Source organism: Lissotriton helveticus, chromosome 7 (genome assembly GCF_964261635.1).
Source record: "Lissotriton helveticus chromosome 7, aLisHel1.1, whole genome shotgun sequence".
Lineage (NCBI taxonomy): Eukaryota > Metazoa > Chordata > Amphibia > Caudata > Salamandridae > Lissotriton > Lissotriton helveticus.
Genome location: NC_136068.1, coordinates 559027500 through 559050403, shown reverse-complemented (window position 1 = coordinate 559050403; position 22904 = coordinate 559027500). Strand labels below are relative to the sequence as shown.

The 22904-nt window shown below is 44.0% G+C and overlaps 1 protein-coding gene across 2 annotated transcripts in view; it reads right to left on the bottom strand.

Annotated features, from left to right (window-relative positions):
• Positions 1-22904, bottom strand: part of LOC144766890 (membrane-spanning 4-domains subfamily A member 4A-like) — a 462568-nt gene that overhangs the window by 348052 nt on the left and 91612 nt on the right. For both annotated transcript variants that reach the window (XM_078650601.1, XM_078650600.1), the window contains exon 3: positions 8508-8636. In XM_078650601.1, the coding sequence (XP_078506727.1) occupies positions 8508-8636 (129 nt within the window). The remainder of the gene's footprint in view (positions 1-8507; positions 8637-22904) is intronic.

The window sequence follows — 22904 nt, the reverse complement described above, 5'->3', positions numbered from 1 at the left end:
TACTTCCCTCATCTGTAAAATGTAAACCATCTCTCCTATAGATTCCATCCATATAGCATATAATAGCATTTAAAAAACCTTTGAAATTCACTAAAAGAAACAAAGGTTTCAGGTCTGTTATAGTTAGGGATTAGCATTTAAAAAACCTTAGAAATTCACAGAAAAAAACATAGGTTTTAGGGGTGTTATAGTTAGCTGGACATTTCACTCGTACAAAACCATTGAAATTCCTCCGTTATAGTTAGTTATACTAACTATAACTCGTGCGCCCGCAATCCACTGCTGATGATGTCACATATTACATCATTCTTGACATAACGGAAGAATTTCAATGGTTTTGTACGACTGAAATGTCTAGCTAACTATAACACCCCTAAAACCAATGTTTTTTTTCAGTGAATTTCTAGGGTTTTTTAAATGCTAATCCCTAACTATAACAGGCCTGAAACCTGTTTTTTAAGTGAATTTCAAAGGTTTTTTAAATGCTAATTCCTAACTACAACATGCCTGAAACCTATGATTTTTTCAGTGAATTTCAAAGGTTTTGTAAATGACAATTTTTAAATATATTAATTGTTATATTTATTTTTTTATACTGATTTACTACATTTTTTTAAACTATTTACTTTTAGATTTTTTTTCTAAAAAAAATTACATTTCAGATTTTTAACAAATTGAAAAAAACAGTTTTAAATAATATTGAAATTCTATATATTTTTTTAAAATTTTATATTTCTTAAAATTTATTTATATTTTCATTTTTATAAAAAATATTGGGGGGAGTCGCGCACCCAAAGCGCACATTCCTCGATTACTGCGTGGAACCAAGTCGCCATTTTAGGATTGTTGTGTAGGCTCTGGGTAGGGTATGCGATGGGTGCGAATTTTCTTACGCGATTGTTATGCGACTCGTACGCGACTCCTGGTGCATACACGACATGTACGAATTACGTTACGCGACGCTCGCGCGTTTCCGTGTGACGTCTTCTACATTTTGGACGCGGCGGGTGCGAGGCACCCGCAAAAAAATTTACTGTCTAAAAAGATATATATATGTATTTAATATAAATATTATGCAAGACATTATCTGAGCTAATCAAAACAATAATATTCTTTTAGTTTTAATAAACTTATACTACTTTTAAATGCAATTTGGTGAAGTCACGGTGGGTGCGTGCTGTGTATGCGCACCCTACGCAGATCCCATTTGACCACAAAAAAAGAGATTTGATTGGTTCATAACACTTCCTATTCTAACTATTGAAGGACCCCACCCATTTCAATAACTCTTCCCAGACCTTCCTTGGGAGAAGACCTGTGCTGAGAAGAACTTCATTTTTCTTCATTGGAAACCTGAATTTCCTTTCTGCAGACAAAATTGGCTACACCACTGCCACAGTCATCTGATTCTGACCATTCAGATGTAGAGGGATTTGTACCAGAACCTCCCCGTCCCGAAAAATACACATCCATTGTATGGACATTTTTCACTTTTCCGGAGGGACAAAAAAAAGCGAATGCCACCAAGGTGACATGTAAGATTTGCAAGGCTGTGTTATCCAGAGGAGATCCTAATAAGAAATACTCCTGTGGCACTGCAAGCATCCGGAAGCACCTACAATTCCTGCATCCAGTGAATTACGCTAACGAAGAATACAGAAGACTCCGCCAAAATGCTCTTCCACCACAGGCAACTGCAAGTACCTCTGGGGCATCACCTTCAACCTCCCATCCGGACATACGTCCACAGTTTGGAAAAGTAAAAATGCACTGTGTGCAGTGTAATCGGTTAATCTGCTATGGGGAGCAATCGGTAGACCTAGTTTGCAGGGCAATCGATAACCATCGTTGCTAGATTTATTTATTTTTCACTCAAAGTTCATGGTTTTGTTCGTCCCGCTGACTTTTTGTTCCTGTTAAAAAAAAAAATGTTCAAAGAAATACATTTTTTTAAATAAAACTACAAAAAGAAAAAAAAAGTTATTTTCAGAACTAACTACTCTGGTTTAAAACAAAGCTACATTTGTATGCAAATGTGTGAAAGTTTAGATGAATGTATGTGTAGTGCATCATAAATTGAAACAATGCATTTGTGGTGTATGGTGAATGTATAAGTGCAGAACTATCAGGAAGTGCTGCAGCATGACACTGTGAGCTCTTTAGCTACAGCATGCTGTGCTACCTCCGAAGCACAGGGATGCAACATATGTCCATAAATATGTTGCAAGTCTATGCTTCCCTCTGCACTGCTGCTTAAACTGCAGCAATGTGGAGAAACAGACACCCTTGCACCATGGTGCAAGGATATCTGTGCCTTGTGGAGTTTGTTTTTGTGCAGGGAAACACAACTTCCTGCACAAAAACAATCAGTGAAGGCATTTTTCTCCTTCAATGTATGCTGTGCATCATAGCATATATTGAAAGAGAAAAAATGAGGAGGAATGAAAACGAATGATAAATCTGGAGATGTGTCTTGTTCTATGAGTGTTCTGTGCAAAGACGCACAGCAACACCTATAGAACGCCCTTTCAACGCAAAGTGGTGTGTATGATGAGGTCGTATTTACATGGAGAAGAAAAGGTACACAGAGTACCTTTTCCTCCCTTTGTAAATATGAAAGAGTGTCTTACGCTATAACTATGTTACAAAAAGTGACATATTGTTAGCACAGGATGCTTCTAAATTGTGCATAGGTGCTTAGGTATTGGCAGACTGTTACAATAAGAACATATTGCTAGTTGATTGTTTGAAAAATTGCATGAGAGTGATAGGAGGTAAGCACAGGCTTATGTCTGCAAAGATGCTCAAAGAAGAATGATTGAAATTATTGCAGTCCTTCAATAGGTACAATGGGAAATGTTATAAATGTCTGTATTGCACTGCTCTTAGCAAAACCAAAAAATGTCAAACTTTCCCTCGAATTCTGCACACATATACATGTAAATATCAAAACACATTGCTTCCCACATTAATTCAAAAGCTAACACACATTTCTATTGGTTACACATTTCAACCCTTTCCAATTCACATAAATTGCAACCCTTCCCCCAATCTGCTTACTGCCTGTTACTATAGTAACAGTTCATGGAACACCCAACTGAACACACAGGTCACAAGTTCAGCACTGAATGTTGCAAATCCAAACAGCAAGTGTGCTTGACTTTTCAAAATATCAGCTTATCCTATGTAATATTCCTTTCAAACAGTTTTTGTTAACCAATAAGAAACATGCTTTTAAAAAACAGAAACATGCACCCTAGTTTTCAGTCTAGAATGTTGTCAAACAACCAATCATTTCTTTTTTTTTCAAAACTGCATCTTATCCACCATTTAAGAAAAATCTTACTTTTCAAACTGCCATTTCATTTGCTGAGACCATCTGAGTGCACTCAGACCTCCCTTCAAGATGCTTTGAGTGTGGATTTTGGGACACAGCTATAGTCTCTGGAGCCAAAGGTATGCAGAAAAGGCATTGACAAAGACCTAGCTTTGCCAAATGTAGACATGAAATGGATTGGACAGAGAGGGTTAAAGTGGCACCAATTGATGCCATTGGTAATATCTTTTTGCATCTCCAACACCCTGACCTCATAATTATGCACTGTGGTGGCAATGACCTAGGCACTTTGACTGGGGTAGGTCTGGAAATGCTTATGAAGGACACCTTTGGAGAATTGATGTCACTTTTCCCCCAAACTGCCTTTGTCTATTCTAACATATGCCAAAGGCAGGAATGGAACTGGTCCAATCAATTGTGTCCACAATTGTGTCCACAGATTGAGAAAGCTAGGAAACATGTCAATAAATCAGTTTCTGCTTTTCTCCAAGATAGAATGGGGTCCATTTAATAATAATAATAATAATAATTAAATTTGTAAAGCGCCTGGTTACACTGACTAGTGTGTCCTCGCGCTGTAGATCGCCATAATCAACTCCACTCCACTGTTATTTCTTCACGACCGGTCAGTCGGCTAGCCCCGTCCTAATCTTTGGGAAACAAGTGAGTTTTCAGCTCTTTGCGGAATACAAGCTCTGACGTCTCCAACTGGAGCTTCAGAGGGAGTCTGTTCCATTGTTGAGCTGCCATAACACGAAAGGAATGCACTTCCATTCTCACTCTGCTAAATTTAGTAACCTGAACCTGCCCAGTCAACCCCAACAATCTGCATTTTAATATGGATGGCATCTATAGGAGAGATGGTGTGCATTTTACTGATAAGGGAAACAGAGTCTTCCTCATGAACTTTAGACTCTACATCAGTACTTACTTGTAGGTACCAAAATCTGTCAATAGACACAACGGCTCTTTTTAGAGCCATCCAAGATCTAATCACATAAGCTTGATGTATATCTGAAAAATATTTGTTTTGTTTTTGCTTGGAGTCGCGCTCCCAACGCGTTAGGAGTTGCGCACCCAACGCGGGAGAAATTGTGCAGCCAACGCGCTGGAGCCGCGCACCCTACACGTTAGGAGTCGTGCACCCAACGCGTGCACACCAGGGGCCGCGCTGAGCACCGTGCAGGGTGCGCCACTCCTAATTTTACGGTAAAACAAAATAGCATCTATCACTAATTTGTATTCTCGCCGGGGACCCCATCCCCTGGGGCTCATAACATTGGGGGCTGTGGCAGGAGCCCCAATGCCCCCATGGTCCCAGGCGGCTCCTCGCGTCCTTCGGGAGCCGGCATTGCTTTTCCACATGGGGAGCTGCTAACATGCATCTCCCCATGTGGAAAAGCAAAATGGTTTGCATTATGAAAGCGAGAGCAGGTTTCCCTGCTCTGTCTTTCAAAATCCAAACCAAGTTTGCTATGACAGGGCGAGAGCCTCGGCTCTCGCCCTGCCATTGCAAACAGCAATGGTCGTGGGTGGGCACCCCGGGACACTGCACAAGCCGGCCCTGGGGGGTGGCGGTCCCCAGGGCCCTCGAGGGTTCCAGGAGGGGGGACACGCGGCCCCCCTCCACAACATACAAAGCCCCAGGGGTGGCGGTCCCCGGGGCTTGGGGGGGCCTTTCAGCCCCCCAACCATTCTCAAAAAGCCCTGGGGGGGGGTCCCTGGGGCTGGGGAGCCCCTCTGGGCCCCCCATAAAACTACAAACTTTTGCCCCCGGGATTTGGCCCCCCGGAGGCTAATTATTAAAGCCTGCGCTTCATTTTATTTTATTTTTTACGGCAGGATCCGCGCACCCTGCGCGCATTTCGCCATTTAAAAAAAATAATAATAATTTTACAGCCCTGGGGGTCCTTGTTGGACCCCCTAAGCAGGTCTAGAGGGTCATGGTATTCCTACCCTGCCCACTTTATAAGTTTTACACACTAGTTCCACTGACTTCCTCAGCCTCGCTTCTACCGAGACACAAAATGGCTGCCAACACTTCCTGGTTTGGAGAGTTCACAGACAGTTGACAGCCAATTAGCATGCAGCTCGTGATCGGGAGGGTGCGCTCAGGGTGCGCTCAAGGTGCGTGGATCCAGCGTGGCCATAGATATATATATGTGATTTTGATTTTCTCAGGAACTACTGAATGGATTCGCATCATTTAAGCAAAAGACACAACTCTGAACCAAGGTAGCCGTACTTGTAAATGTAGCCGTACTTGTAAAGCGCACTGATACTCCTGAGTGTCCTGGCGCTGTACTCATACCGCTAGGGAACCCTTCCTGGTTTTTCCCCGTGAAATGTCCACTCCTGGGCATCCCCAGGGTGCAACCAGGCATCCCTAGCGCTGTAGGGGGCCGTTGTGGAGACTAAGCAAGCTATTGCCCAGAGTTGCAGCGTGGGACCCATGCTTAGAGTAGGCACCGAGGCGAGAAATCAGGTCCGAGGAATTATAAGCCCAAGATCCACCGAGACCAGCCAAGGCAGGAATTGAACCCTGGTCCGGGCCAGACCTCTGCATCAGGGTCTGCCGCTCTAACCATTGAGCCACACTTCTCTACCTTTCTACCAAATTTGGTGTATTTCCATTCAGCAGTTTGGGCTGTAGCTGCGACTAAAGGTCCCTATGGAAAATTGCATGGGGAAAACACGTTTTGGGACCCCCCTTTTTTCGCGGCCCCCGCTTGACGAATCACCCTGAGACTTTCAGAATAGGAGCGGACCGGAGCGGGCCACGGGTTTTGAAAATTTCGCAAACATTAGTCAACTGGCATCAAAGTTATTCCAAATAGAATGTTGCGGATTTCCTATGGATAATAGGTCCTAACTATAACTACAGACTGGCGACCGCCAGTAGGTAATATTTAAATGAGTGTATTTAATGTTTAGGTTAAAATTTAATTACATTTGAGGGATGTTTATGTTGACAATATTGTGAAAGTCGATATTTTTGTTAACTTGCATTATTTAAATTTAACGATATTTATGTTTACGATGTTTTTGTACTCAATGTTTTTGTTATTGATTTTTTTTATACAATATTTTTGTATTTTCTATGGTGAGCTAGCTATTTTTGCATGCGATATTAGTGTGTTGATATTTGTGTAGGTCGATATTGTGAGGGTCGAGATTGTGCCAGTGAACCGTGAACAAGGACTGTTTAGTTCAAAACGCATTAGGCCACATATTTTTTTAATTCATTGTAAATTGCTGGTTGTGAATAAAAGGTGAAAGCCTGTCTTGACAGTGTATCTTTGCAAAGGACAACATTTTGATTTCATATATTACGACTAGTTCGGCTGTGAGGAAGCACCACTGCAGATCCCAGCGGGTCCTGAATAAGTTTGATTGTTCGTAATTTTGGGATCAACAGGTTCCAATAATTTCCAGCAATTTCAGTAATGGGACATTGGATTAGCCCACTCTAGGTTTTGACATTTATCTGAAATGCCAGCGTAGGCAGACCCACTGGGTGTAAATTATATTGAGCAGAACTACTGTTACCATCATGCATCTGTTGAACTCAAGGGAGGCCCAGGAGGGCGAACTGTATTTAATGGCAATCAGGTGGCTGCAATGATGTCTCTGCTTTGCTGTACATTTGCCTATGAGCAAGGACTGCTTAATCCAAAACGTGTTATGCCACATATTTTTTATTTATTGGAAGTTGCTGATTGTGCTGTTCTGAATAAAATGCCTGTCTTGAGAGTACATCTCTGCAGAGGGTAAAACATTTTTTTCATTTCCAAATATATATCTAATTCTAATGTTTGAATGATAATTACTATTGCCGACAGATATTTTTCTGTGAAACTGATGGAACGTGTCTGCTGTCCGAATATGTAAGGTCCCTGTTGTTGTCCACTGTTAGCAGTTCTATATGCGCCTATAAAACCTTCCTAGCTCTGATGTCCACTGTATGTGATTGTGAGATTTAGGATTTTTTACATTTTCCTCTGTGAGGGGAAGATGGGAAAAGTAAGAGGAAGTGAAATGACGCTCTGAAAAATAACAGCATGTGCTACGAAAAATTACAGACCTTGTAAAAATTTGCATTTTCTGACCTGTCTAGGATTATTTGCACATAAACTTGGGAACTTTTGCTACACCATGTTTTCAAACCTTTCATGGGATAAATGATAAAGTCAACACCCCTGGAGAAGGTCAGTGTTGCTTGGTACACCATGAAAGTATTGGAATACTTCATGAGTGGGTCATCAGAGCCTACAACTTTTAGTAGATGTATGGGAAAATTGTCTTTCAAAATGCAATATTTGGCTTTATTTTAAAAAGTTAAATAGTACCAGCCTGATTGCCCTTGAAGGAGTATTGGCTAGCTTGCTCTGCCCACCAGGTGCAGTTTCGGGAGGGCATTAATGCCTCAAATTGTATAGATTGTCATCCCCATGAGAATAGAATGGATTACGATTCATACTTATATTCACACTACAAACACCTCATACAAATGCTAACACTTCTTTGCATACACAAACTTCACTCATACTCACACTACTGCTCCCTCAAACTCATACAGTTCGCCATGGTAATGATGAGCAGTGGTTTAAAACTGTTGAACAGGCAACAGAATGACTTTCAGATCTTTTGAGGGGAAAAAACACCAGTGAATGTGATACCATTTAGTTAACTGATAACCACTGAAAGAAACCCCACATTCCTTTTACAATTATCAGTCCATGACACCAATTTGACTGAGATCTGAAGACAGGAGGTTTTTGGATTGTCCTGTAACAGCATGGATGTTCGATGTTGACCCTTGACGACTGGAGACATGCCAGATTTTCAGGATTTCCATACAAGATACATTTACACATGATATATGGGAAATGTAATTGGCGATCATTTGTATATACAGTGGTTAACATCAAAAGGTGGCATTGCTCTAGCCACCATGGGCTAATGTCGCACAACCCTACCTTATCGAAAGGGAAATGGGAACACGAAAGTGGATCTCAGAAGCTGTCTGGTAATGTCCCTTTTTGAGCAATTTAGAGAATATAACATAGAGATTAGAGAATGCAAACACAACCAAATACCATTAACACACTTTCTCTCTGAGCATGCAGACTTCATTCTGAGGAAGTGGCTCGTCTCCTCAATCACTTACCAGTATCCCAGACCATTCTGGTGCTCCGGTCAGAAAGAGGGGAACACCGAAACGATGAAAGATTATTTCGTTGATATCATGAGCAATTCCAAGAAAGATCTGAATAATGCCACAAACTATCAATGTGACCTGCCAAAAAAGAAAAAAAATGTTTGTTTTTTTTAAAAATAGATAAGAGCAGTGTCCTGTTATGTGTTCCATAATCCAACTTCCATCTGGCAAACAGAATCAAGTGAGGGGGAGGTGCACACAGACGGTATATTTCACAAAATGTAGTCATGGTACTTTAAACCAATAAAGATAACACGTCATGTATCCCGCCTCAAAGTGCATTTATGACTTATGCAGTTGAGTGCATATTGATAAGGGGAAGACTTAGAGAACTACATACTGGTACTTCTGAGGTGAATTGACTTTTTATGCATCCAGTGAATTTACCTTCTAACAGTACATCATGTACTGTGTATGTAGTACATATGAGTAGACGGGCCAATGATCTCCATACATTTTATGTGGTACATGTGTGGTGGAATGATCAGCAGAAGACAGTCCTTGGATTTCTACACAATTGGGACAATCCACAAGGGATCTTTTTACAGGGTTCAATTACATAATACCTCTACGCATTTGACGGTGTAAATAAATGCTTGGAACTGTTCTTCAGCAGACATTGTAGGGACACAATCCACTAACAGAATTCAAAAATGTCTGGGGCACACAAAACGGGTTAATTAGTCAATAATTCAGATAGATTATTTCGGTTAAAAAAACTTAGAAATCCATAAAATTCAAACAACAGCATTAGAACACCACCAATATCAAACAATCACCAGTTACAAAGGTAAACAATTTATAATCCAATTTTTTAATGCAAGTATATACATATTAAAACAAAAATACTTTGAATAGCGGTGACTAGGTATCCTTCCATTTAAAGGTCACAGGCAACCTTTTATTCACTCTGACGTTCAGAGCTGCCTGAATAAATCTTGTGCAAAAACAACAATTGATGGACAGAATTTATTTATTTATTTATTTATTTATTTTTTTACATTTCTAAAGCGCAACAAATACCCGTAGGCGTCTCGGCACTAAACTGCACTTATTTGAAACTGGGAAAGCTAGAAACCATGGAGGGAGGTCATTGATCAAAGAGCCAGGTTTTTAGGTGTTTGCGAAACTGAAAGAGGGAAGAGCTTTGCCTGAATGCAGAACAATGTCATACATTCACCCCAGTACAGAGATCTGGGCCTAAATCCATCAGACGTGAGTCCCTTGCTCACTTTGCCACTGGATTCAAGCAAGCCCGGCTGAAGGCGGCTGTAATGCCAGAAACCGGTCCTGGGAAGCTTGATTCCGGTCCAGGGAAGACATGGCTTGGCAGTTCGGGCTGGACTGTTCCCATGAGGCACAGGGTCAGACTGATTTGCATATGGCCATGTCTGAACTGGGGTGGCGGAGTGAGCTAAAGAACGGTGATGGATTAAACCCAGATCAGTTGACTGGGCGCAAGTGTTTGTATTGTCAACGCTCCGTCCATCATCCCCTTTGGTTTTTCTTTGAATAAATCTTGTGACAGTAAAACTAATTGAAAGAGATGTAATCTTCAATAACTTAATAAAGGGGCAATCGTTAATGAGAGCAAAGCTGTAGACTCAATGTGAGTCTATGTATTATGCAGCCTCAGGACTCAAAGCGGACTGGGTCCACAAATCTTCAATGCACACCTCAAAACTAAAAGGTTTCTACTTGGGTCATCTGCTGCAAGAACAGTCCTTACACCAGATGACTAATCAATATTGTGTAATTATCATTTAAAGTAACTTGTGCATTGGTTAATTTTATTTGCAAATACTTAAGTACTTACTGTGTTTGTTACATGTGCTCCGCTGGGTTTCTGCTGTCACTTTTGAGAAGCTATTATAAATAGGTGAAATATAAGCTTCTGAAGAGGACATTAAGAAGATGTGCCATACTCATTTGGGTGGAAGGGGGGTTGGGTCTCCCTGATTTCATTTTGCACTATGTTGTAGCACAACTTCATCATATGCAGCTCACTGGTTTGCAAATGGCCCTAAATGGAAGGAAGATATTTTGGCGGGTTTCTGTGTGCACTACACATTGCCGGAATGGTTTACAACGGAACAAAGGGACGGGGTCCTATCCCAAAAAGACAGACAGCTCCACTATGGCACAGAGTGGTGATTTAAGTACTGAAGATGTCCCCATTTTTAATGGACATCCCCATTTGGTTCCATAAGCATTTTCAGCCAATTGTAAAGAACAAGTCATTTCGCATTTGGCAGGAGGGTCAATGTGCAATGGCTGGGGATTCGTTCCTGACATAGATTTATCTCATTCGTGCAAGCACAAGAGGAGTTTGGGCATTAAAATCAGCACATAGAAGATATAGTTACGGAGGGTCTTGCTGAATGGGCGGAAATGTTGACAAAATTACCTGCCCCTCCATATAATAGCCTGCCTTGAAGGGGAGGAAGCTATGGGACATGATATGGTCTGATTGGAAAAATGATTTGATGTATCCTGATAAAAAACCTGGACCGTGGATATGGATATGATGCCTCCTGATTGTGGTAGCAAGGAGCACTTGAAATGAAGTAACTTTTACTAAGTTCTTGAGGCAGTGTACTTCTTTAAGGGGGAAATCAATAAAAAGATTTTTTTTTTAAAGGAGAGAGACTAATCAAAAATATAAAACACAAACAGGAAGTTATATTTGCTTTCCATCACATGAGGCCTAAAGTTCAAAGGCATCGCAAAGCGAATTTGCAATGACAATAAGTACATTGTACTTTAAGATTGCTATTAACAATCGCAAAGCATACATTGTAAACCCTTGCACGTCAACAGGGAAAGGAGGAGGCAAAGGGACTCTCCTCTACCTTTGTGATTTGGACTAGAATTCACAAAAGATTTTTGACAGCAAAGCACTGAATGATATCTGACTGTCCAGGGCAGATGGGAACCATTCACCAAGCATAAAATTTCAATATTTGGCAGGTTACACTCCGCAGGAAACATCTATTACAACGCAGGCATTACATCATAATGCCTTTACAAAGCAGTCAGTACCACAACTGCGATTGTACCACGAGTTCCATTACAATGCAAATCATCGACTTGCTTTAGAGAATGCAGTGTTGGACTGGTGTTGGATTTTAAGTCCAACACCTTCCCTAATGATACACCGCATGGAGTTAAAATAGTAATTTAAACTATTCCAAAGTCCGGCGCTTCCCTAAAGCAAATTGTTCTAATGACTTGCGTTGTAATGGAACTTGTGGTAAGGGCACAGTCATGGTAAGGACTGCCTTGTTAAGCCATGCAAGGTTTTGGATGCGTGGCAACAGATGCTATTCCACTCTGTAAGGAGAAATATATGAATGATGAGGATCTGAGTGATTGAGCCGAGCCAGGAAACCAAGAGAAGCGCATAGCTCTGGGGCAGGTGCTGGGCCCCATCCAATACTTAATTGGTAACAGAAAAAGGTCAGGACCCAGACTTTTGCTCAGAAACCTGCAGCCGGCGCTATCAAGGGTTAGACTGTGGAATTGCAAAGCTTTGGAGTGTTGATTCCACCTTTAACTCACCACCAGGCACTCCCTGCCCTTTATCTGATTCTCACAGTGTTCTTTTTCATCCCTGCTTTCTCCTATTATCTCTTTTTTCCGTCTTTCACTTCCTCTTCTCTTTCTTCTTTTGTGTTTTTCTTTCTCTTGCTGCGGATCAATGTTTGTTGAGGAAAACTAAGTGCAGGTCTTCACAAATGTGGGCCCCACCCACAACCGCCAGCTCAAATTAAACACTAGCCCCAAAGGAGGACAATATGGCTGCATCACAGGAGCCACCAAGCATGAAATATTTGAAGGCCAGATTCTAGTACCCTCTGCATGGTTACATGAAATAGGACTGTCTGCTGGCAAGATAAGCATCTGTTTGTATAAAATGTCTGAAACTGTATATATGCTGTTCAATACAGCAAAGCTTTACTTTTAGGATAAGCATCTCTAAGAAAATACAATCAGCTGTAAGGTCAGCTTGTCTTACTAGCAGTGGATCCAGTATAAAAAGATGTACACATGTTTTAAACTGTAATACTTTGTGGCTAATTATGTACCCAGAGTGCTTCTTTTAATGTGAACACGCATGCTGCACACTAGAAGCAAGATTGGTGAATGTTTCAAAAATAAGATGTACCCAAATAATATTTGTAAATTGAAAAAAGGATAAAGGTTACAAAACCACTTTAAATACTGTTTGTCTGAAGGAATCATTTCATAAATCAGGTGTTGGATGCACGGCACTATTCAAATAGTATTAATAATACTAATAATAATCAGTGCAAAATTATTAAGGGCAACATTACAGGCAAAATGTAAAAATACATTTAGGGTCTGCATTGTTAAAAGAAATAGCAAGAGTACAAGTGCTTGCTGTCCTGCCCCCCCTCGTTGGTTGTGCCTGCTCTCCTGCCCCCCGTTGGTTGTGCTTGCTCTCCTGTCCCCCCTCGTTGGTTGTGCTTGCTCTCCTGCCCCCCTCGTTGGTTGTGCTTGCTTTCCTGCCCCCTCGTTGCTTGTGCTTGCTGTTCTGCCCCCTTGTTGCTTGTGCTTGCTGTCCTGCCCCCTCGTTGCTTGTGCTTGCTGTCCTGCCCCCCTTGTTGGTTGTGCTTGCTCTCCTACCCCCCTTGCTAGTTGTGTTTGCTCTCCTGCCCCCCTCGCTGGTTGTGCTTGCTCTCCTGCCCCCCCCTCGTTGGTTGTGCTTGCTCTCCTGCCCCCCCTTGTTGCTTGTGCTTGCCCTCCTGCCCCCCCTTGTTGCTTGTGCTTGCTCTCCTGCCCCCCTCATTGCTTGTGCTTGCTATCCTGTCCCCTCGTTGCTTGTGCTTGCTCTCCTGCCCCCTCGTTGCTTGTTCTTGCTCTCCTGCCCCCTCGTTGCTTGTGCTTGTTAATTCTAGCTATAGACTACTAGACTTGATGGCATCAGCACCAAAACATACTCAGAAAGGGCCTTTATGTCAACTCACTTCAACCATTGGTTAATTTGTGTCAGCCCCTTTCAACAATTGTCTAAAGAAAGCATAATTTGCACCCGGGCTGTGTTTGTGCACCTAAATGTGATTTTTGTTCCTCTACATGTTTTTACTTTTTACACCTAAGAGAGTCTCATGTTGATATTAAACAAAGAATGATTTTGCACCTTACTGAGATATTGCACTTAAACGTGACTTTTACTCCTCATTTTGATGTTGCTCTATGGGAAATCTTTCACCTGAATATGATTTTACACATAAATGCGTTATTGTACCAAAAAGAGCTTCAGCACTCTTCCCGGTGTTTACCCACAGACGATTTTGCACTTAATTGCATTTCTGCCGCCTAAATTGGATGTTTTTTTGTAATGTAATGTTTGCTTCTACAAACGGTTTCACACTCCTGTTGGGGTTGTGCTGAGGAGACCCACATGACATCAAAATTAAGCTGGATCAACTTTGTGAAATAATGTAAAGTCTGCAAACTGCACTTTCAATTTCTCTCCCACAAACACCCTCCTGCAAAAGACTGCTCTCCTAACATGTCACATGCCTTACTTGCCCCTCCTGCCCCCTCGCTGTACTTGCTCCCCTGCCCCCTCGCTGTGCTTGCTCCCCATCTTTACATATCGGGACGGGCAGAGGCCTGAATGCCCATCTCGTCTTGCCATATGCCAGCTTCTTCTCAATCCACCTTTCCATGTTCTTACAATGACTGTTGCTTTTCTGCTGCCCCGTTGATGCATACATTTTCAGCTTGCCCAGCAGCTCCCTTGATGCTGCTACATTAATTTACCTGCTTGGGGGACGGATAAGATAGATTTCAGAAACTTATCCTCTGCCACCTGCATAGCCTTTACGTTTTTAAACCCCCAAAGATCTGCTCCGTACATGGCTAATGAGATGTATTTGGCATCATATATCTTCAGCACGGCTTGCAACGGCTTCACCCTCAGTTTACGAGCAAAACCCAAAACAGCCAAAATGGACCTTGCAAAGGCGTTACGTTTTGCTGCCAATTGGGGCAACCATGTAGACTTATCATCAAAAGTAACCCCTAAATATGGGAATCTCGAAACCCTGGACAGAACATTCCCTTCACAGTGCAAAGTCTTAATTCTTTTGGGTTTACTGCCCACAATCATTACATGCGATTTCGAAAAATTCACACTGAGATCCAACACTTTCATAAAATCAGCAAATGAATTTAAAAGACATTGCAGCCCTACTGCTGTGCGTGCTATAAGAGCGGCATCATCCGCATAAAGTAATGCCGGGATGAAACGCTTGCCTGCCCTTGGTATTTCCTTGCACACCTTTGTTAAACAGTGCCTAAATCATTAATGTAAAGGGTAAAGAGTAGGGGGGCCAAAATACAGCCCTGCCTAACCCCATTAGTGATCCCGCTCTTACCCGTACAATTACCCAAACGGTCATATCTAACTGTGGCCGAGAGGTCCCTATGGAGGTCAGCGAGGAAGTGCACAATATTTTTTTTCAACGCCAAGCTTAAGAAGCAACCCCCATAATTTGGACCTATTCACACGGTCGAAGGCCGAGGAAAGGTCCATGAAGGCTAAATATAGCGTGCCCCTATTGGCGATTGTGTATTTCCCAATTAGTAGTTGAAGGTTAAGGCTTTGATCTATAGTGCCTCGTCCTTTCCTAAACCCAAATTGTAGGCCTGAGAGGGTGTTTGTTTCAGCCAGCCAACATGTAAGTTTTCCTAGGACCACCCGACCTAGCACTTTCACAGCAGAATCAATGAGGGAGCTCGGGCGATAACAACTAGGTTCCCCTCTATTACCTTTCTTAAAAACCGGTACCATGACGGATTCAGACCAGGAGCTCGGAATACCTGATTTACATACCCTGTTAAAAACATTGGTTAAAACTCTAGACCAGGTCTTGACGTCTGATTTGAAGAGGTCGGCTGGGACGCCATCAGGGCCCGGGGACTTGTTACATGTCATCATCCTGATGGCGTCTGCCACCTCTGTCTCAGTAACCGCTAGGGTATAGGACTCCACAATAGGGGTAGGTATGGCCACTTCCCCTGGGTTTTCCCCTTCATAAACTGACTTAAAATAAGAACACCACACCTGTTCCTGAATGCCACAATCCAATTGGTCATTACAAGGATCATGGAAAAAAGGTTTGTTTACAACTGCCCAAAATTTAGAGCTATTCTTAAGAACATCTATAGAGGTTAATTCTTCCCAGGCCGCTTCCCTAATTTCCCGTTTTCTGATTTCCAGTACGTCTTTATAGGCTTTCCTTAATGAGGCCACAAGGGCCTTATCCACAAGGGCCTTTGTGTTTCAGGGCCGCCATCAGCTTTTGGTTAGCTGCTGAGCAGTTTTGGTCAAACCAGCCCACCCCAGCAGGGTCCTTTGCTTTTCCTGGTTGTCTAAGATCGACTGCGACCTGGGTACAGATTTTAGAATATGCCTCTAAAACCTCTTCGTTCCCTGCTTGCGCGTTCATGCACGTGTGCAGCTCGGTTCCTACCTTGGTTGATAGGTTGTTAAAAAAGTCTCCAGGTACAACTCTGCTCCATCTAATTCTACAGGCCTGGTCTGTCGGGCGGATATCAGACTTGTCCATCTTGTTATGGATGGCCTCGCTCTGTTTTTTTAATCAGGTCCATAATGCTAACAACCAATGGGTTGTGGTCACTGAAATGTGACCAAACCGCTGAGTAACCATGGGTCTTGTCACCCAGCGTGGAGCTAATAAAGATGTAGTCAATAACTGAGTGACTTCCATTCCCTTTAAACGTAGGGATCTCCTCATCCACCATAGATGGAAGCATTAAACCATTATCTGCCAGAATTGTTTCAAGGAAGTTTCCTTGTGCAGAATGTTCGAAATGGGTGTCCCCTTGCTCTATCGGACCTAATTGATCTAATGCCTGACATTTATCCGGGCAACCGTGAATATTAAAGTCGCCCAGAACTATGATGAAGCATTGACTTTTGTTGACCTCTTTGTAATCTACCAAAAAAAGATTTAACATGGCCAGATGTTCAATCGTGGTGACTCTATCATAAGAATTATAAAAATTAATAATTAAGATGATGCCCACCCCGCTGCAGGCAATTTGTACTGCCAAGCAGTGTGGTGACCCTGTGTCTAATTGGGTGTGGGTTCCTGGGATAGGAGCCGAAATTAATGTAACTAACCCACCCTTTGCCTTCCCCATATTAGAAGCTACTGCAGGAATAAAGTAGGTGGTATAACCATCTAGGCTAAAAATATTCCCAATATCCCATGTTTCTTGCAGCCTGATAATGTCAGCCCCAAATAGAAAATTTCTCCAGATTGGATCATCTGATTTGTTTTTAAGCACAGCAATATTCCAGGTTGCAAGCTTTATACAAGCACCCCTAACTGGTTGACCCACCCCGTCTAAAAGACAAATTTTACTTGCTGGTGAGTCCATAATAAGGGTTACAGGTGGGGTGACAGAGGTAAGAATGACTTCAGGGGAACCTAGTCACTCAATGTCTTCCAAATTTGAGCAAGCATCGAATCTATTAAAACCTGGTACAGAGAATTCATATGGACCTTTCTCCTTAAATGGGTCTCTATGCACTGCCCCAGTATTTTGAGGGGGATAAAAAAATCCCAATGGGAGTACATTAACGTAATCATGATGAATTCTAACTGATCCGGCCTGCCTCAGTATATCATTAACCAATCTGGGGGACCCAAAACTCATAACGACGCAGTCACCTTCCAAACTTTTCTTAGCCTTGCCCACCCAAGGCACCCTTCTTACCATTTTGAAATTGTTATACAAGTGATCGCCTAACACTGTTTTATTAGACAGGTAGTGAAGGGGTTTGTTTTTTAATGAGGTCCAATGTTCGTCATGACCATCCTGGATTTTTGGAACATTAGCCAGAATTATTGTATATGGACATGCCTCTGAACGTAGATGCAGTGGCAACTCTCTTTTAGGGGGCGGTGCTAGAGTGCTTAATCTCCCCACTGGACCCCAAGGACCTTGTTTTGCTCTCTGCGTAGCACCCATAGTTCCTAAGGCTAAAGATGAAATATTAGGTACTACAGCTGGGGCTGCAGCTTGGGGTACAGGTTGGGAAAATGGGGTCATCATGGAATCCACCAGATTATTGACTGAAGTTGTAACTACACTCAAAGAGTGAACTACAGGTGGATTAATCCCCGGCAATAGGCCTTTATAATCTTTAAGATATTTTTCAATTACATTAAGTCGGCCATCTATTTGCTCTAGTTTATCCATTAATGGAGAGGTAAATAACCTGAGCCGTTCATCCATAAGCCTCATGAATTCGGACATCTCTCCCCCCCTGGTGTTGTCTATGTCACGAACAATGATTTCATTTCTTCCTAGACCCCTATCTTCAGCAAACCTGAGGGGCTGCATTGGTTTCCTTGCGACCCAACCTAGATACCGAACTTATGTTCCTCGGCTGTTTAGCTTGTTGGCGACTACCTTTGGGGGTATTCTTAGCCTTCCTTCTCCCCGGTATAGCTTTACTACAAATAGCCGTCATATCCGGCCTAGCCCTTAACCGCCTAGTACATGCAACCGTAGGTGAAGGGGCAAGACTAGTTGCAGGAGAAGGAGCAGAAGAAATTGATAGGCTATCGTCTAATACTGACCCATTGGGAACTTGATGGGGGTGCATACAGTCTGATGGGGCAACAGTGGAAGCAAATATCTCCGGGATAGGTGACGGGGAGATAGTTTGACAAAGTGGATCCAGGGACAATCTCCTCTCTACCAGCTCGATTTCTTTCGCCACTACAGATTCTGCCCGTTTTAAGAAAACGTCCAGAGTCCCCACACCCCCAGCCCCGGGACACACTTTGAGGTTGGTTTTAGCCATAACAAGATATTAAACCTTAATGTCATTAGTCATCTCTGAGCGCTAAATAAGTCTATATCAATGGCCCAGTATAAGAAAAATGTCTTGCACCTTGCTTGTAGATGGGTCCACTAATGTTCGACCAAAGATAAAAGGGAGGGGGGCCCGGCCCGGCCCGGCCTCCGAGGGCCCGCCCTTTGCCCAGGCTTAGCCCGGCACCGCCCGCGCTCGTCCCGCGACGCGGAAGGTGTTTTCCTGTGTTTTAAGCGCCTCTGGGCGCGGAAGTGTCCGTGGGAAGGCGGTGCGATGCCTGCGGTGAGTTCTGGGGGCTGTGGTCCCCCCCCCTCGGCGGCGCGTAGGTGGAGGATGCGGCGGCAGGGGAGACCGGTGAACACAGCCCGGTATGGCAGCACAAAGAAGAGGCAGTGAATGTCAACACCCGCAATAGGAACCAGCTCAGCAGGTAAAATTCCGACTCTCTCTGGCACCCAAAATGATTTCTACGGAGCTCCCCGTCATTTACATTGCCAATAGCTTAATCGTTTGCATATGCGAGACCAATTGCATTAGCGCCCACACACAGAGTAAGTAGTAGAGTGAGTAGTTGATAGTGAGTAGGAGAGAGTTATTAGTAAAGAGTATTAAAGAGCGAGTAGTAAAAAGTGAAAGAGTGAGTATTCTATAGTGAGAGAGTGAGGCAGCATATAAGTCCCTTGTAGGTTTATATTAAACACAATCGTTTTCTCAAGCACAGTGCAAGTGTTATACAGGTGAAACCTAAAATGAGTACCAGGCATTAGCAAAAGATCACCTGAATGGAAATGTACAGATTTGTTTAATCCTGCACTTGGACCTGACAAATTTGGTGGAAACCGGATACTGTAAAATATTAAAAATATATATGTTCACAAACCGACGCACTTACTGCCCTCAACACTCTGCCCTCAACACTCTGCACTCTGCCCTCAACACTCTGCACTCTGCCCTCAGCACTCTGCACTCAGCACTCTGCTCTCAACACTCTGAACTCTGCCCTCAACACTCTGAACTCTGCCCTCTGCCCTCTGTACTCTGCCCTCTGCCCTCAACACTCTGCCCTCAAAACTCTGCCCACAACACTCTGCACTCTGCCCTCAACACTCTGCCCTCTGCCCTCAACACTCTGCCCTCTGCCCTCAATACTCTGCCCTCAACATTCTGCCCTCAACACTCTGCACTCAATACTCTGCACTAAACACTCTGCACTCAATACTCTGCACTAAACACTCTGCACTCAATACTCTGCACTAAACACTCTGCACTCTGCCCTCAACACTCTGCCCTCTACCCTATGCCCTCAACACTCTGCCCTCAACACTCTACACTCTGCCCTCAACACTCTGCCCTCAACACTCTGCCCTCAACACTCTGCCCTCAACACTCTGCCCTCAACACTCTGCCCTCAACACTCTGCCCTCAACACTCTGCCCTCAACACTCTGCCCTCAACACTCTGCCCACACCACATCATCAGAGCTGTGTGAATAATACCAGCTTCAGCCCCGTGCCTGAGGTGCATCATCAGAGCTGTGTGAATAATAACTGCAGGCAGCCCGTGCCTGAGGTGCATCATCAGAGCTGTGTGAATAATAACAGCTGTGAGCCCGTGCCTGAGGTGCATCATCAGAGCTGTGTGAATAATAACAGCTGTGAGCCCCGTGCCTGAGGTGCATCATCAGAGCTGTGTGAATAATAACAGCTGTGAGCCCGTGCCTGAGGTGCATCATCAGAGCTGTGTGAATAATAACAGCTGTGAGCCCGTGCCTGAGGTGCATCATCAGAGCTGTGTGAATAATAACTGCAGGCAGCCCGTGCCTGAGGTGCATCATCAGAGCTGTGTGAATAATAACTGCGTCAGCCCCGTGCCTGAGGTGCATTATCAGAGCTGTGTGAATAATAACAGCTGTGAGCCCCGTGCCTGAGATGCATCATCAGAGCTGTGTGAATAATAACAGCGTCAGCCCCATGCCTGAGGTGCATCATCAGAGCTGTGTGAATAATAACTGCAGGCAGCCCGTGCCTGAGGTGCATCATCAGAGCTTTGTGAATAATAACTGCGTCAGCCCCGTGCCTGAGGTGCATCATCAGAGCTGTGTGAATAATAACAGCTGTGAGCCTGTGCCTGAGGTGCATCATCAGAGCTGTGTGAATAATAACAGCTGTGAGCCCCGTGCCTGAGGTGCATCATCAGAGCTGTGTGAATAATAACAGCTGTGAGCCCGTGCCTGAGGTGCATCATCGGAGCTGTGTGAATAATAACAGCTGTGAGCCCCGTGCCTGAGGTGCATCATCAGAGCTGTGTGAATAATAACAGCTGTGAGCCCGTGCCTGAGGTGCATCATCAGAGCTGTGTGAATAATAACAGCTGTGAGCCCCGTGCCTGAGGTGCATCATCGGAGCTGTGTGAATAATAACAGCGTCAGCCCCGTGCCTGAGGTGCATCATCAGAGCTGTGTGAATAATAACTGTGTCAGCCCGTGCCTGAGGTGCATCATCAGAGCTTTGTGAATAATAACTGCAGGCAGCCCGTGCCTGAGGTGCATCATCAGAGCTCTGTGAATAATAACAGCTGTGAGCCTGTGCCTGAGGTGCATCATCAGAGCTGTGTGAATAATAACAGATGTCAGCTGTGCCTGAGGTGCATCATCAGAGCTGTGTGAATAATAACAGTTGTGAGCCTGTGCCTGAGGTGCATCATCAGAGCTGTGTGAATAATAACAGCGTCAGCCCCGTGCCTGAGGTGCATCATCAGAGCTGTGTGAATAATAACAGCTGTGAGCCCCGTGCCTGAGGTGCATCATCGGAGCTGTGTGAAAAATAACTGCGTAAGCCCTGTGCCTGAGGTGCATCATCGGAGCTGTGTGAATAATAACAGCTGTGAGCCCGTGCCTGAGGTGCATCATCAGAGCTGTGTGAATAATAACAGCATCAGCCCCGTTCCTGAGGTGCATCATCAGAGCTGTGTGAATAATAACAGCTGTGAGCCTGTGCCTGAGGTGCATCATCAGAGCTGTGTGAATAATAACTGCAGGCAGCCCGTGCCTGAGGTGCATCATCAGAGCTGTGTGAATCCACTGTCCTTTGAAGGCAACCCACCCTAGGCAACCTCCCCTCAACCCCCCACCCCAAGTCCCCCCGCCCAGGGTGTACGTTGCTACGCTGCTCCTCGTGCCCTCTGCTGCTTCTGAAGGAGGCAAATAATTAAGTTTCTGTGCCCTCCTCCCCTCCTCCACCTACGTGCCCATGAGAATAGCTCACTGCCCCCCTCCCCGCTCATCTGACTGCTCTGCCTGGGATTGCTTTGCCAGCTGAGCTGGAAAGTAATTTAACCATCGCAGCGCTGGGAGGCGGGAGGCAGAGGGGAGAGGACGAGGAGCTGAGATTAGAAAGAACCGAGGAGGAAGTGAGAAGGGGCGAAGAGGGTGGTGCAGATGGAGCGGGTGGTTGGGCGCTGTCGAGGGGTGCAGGGGTGAAGGTAAGGTGAGGGGAGAACAAGAGAGGCTGGGCAGAGAGGAGGAGGGACTGAAAAAGAGCGGGATGAGGGGGGGGGCACACAGGGTGAAAGATAATCCGAGGGGGAGCAGAGGGCTGGAAACTCACGACAAATACAAGTTCCAGAATGCAGAGCTCAGCATATTACAAACAAGCAGGGCTTAATTTGAAGACGAGCGCTCCACACGACCACATTTCTCCGAGGCGAGGCAGAAATGCCTCGGAGAAACACACGGTCATTTTTCAATTCGGGGGCGTGTTTTTTAGGTTTGAGTGACGGATGACGTCACAGATAGAAAGAACCTAAAAAACACGTCCCCGAAAAAAAAGGGGCTTGAACTGAGTGACGCTCCTCTCCTCCAATGGCTGGCCTCCATTTAGGAAGCCAGCCAATGGAGAAGAGGGGCGGGTTCAAGCCCCCTTACTAAAAAATATTAATTCTTCTGAGCTCTGCTCCCACTGCTTACAGCAGTGCGACGGAGTCCTCAAACTAAAAAGGACTGCTTTCTCTATAGAATGCATGTTGATATAAAGAGGTGAGTGTGTAAAGATGGAATGTATTTTTCAAATATATAATAGTTCCTCAGGCACTGCAATGAATGAACTCCGTAAGAGGATGAACAATACACTAAACAGGCAATTGATTGAGGTGAGAGAGAAGTCCCTTGAAGTAACCAGAGTCCACTTTATGTATATGTGAAGTATTGGTAACAAATGGACTCAAGGACATCTAAAGGTATCTATACCCAGATGTTAAAACAAATGCTTCTCTTCTTTCACCAAAAGACAAACCTGGAGACCATATGAGGACTGACTTTTTGAGAAAAACATCTGAAACTACAGTTGCAAGTCAGGGATTACCATACACAGAGATTTGCAGTTACAGCATCATTCTCCAAGATACACCTATCCACACGGCCAAGGATAAGAACTATTTTAAAGCTCTTGGGATTTGTCTGT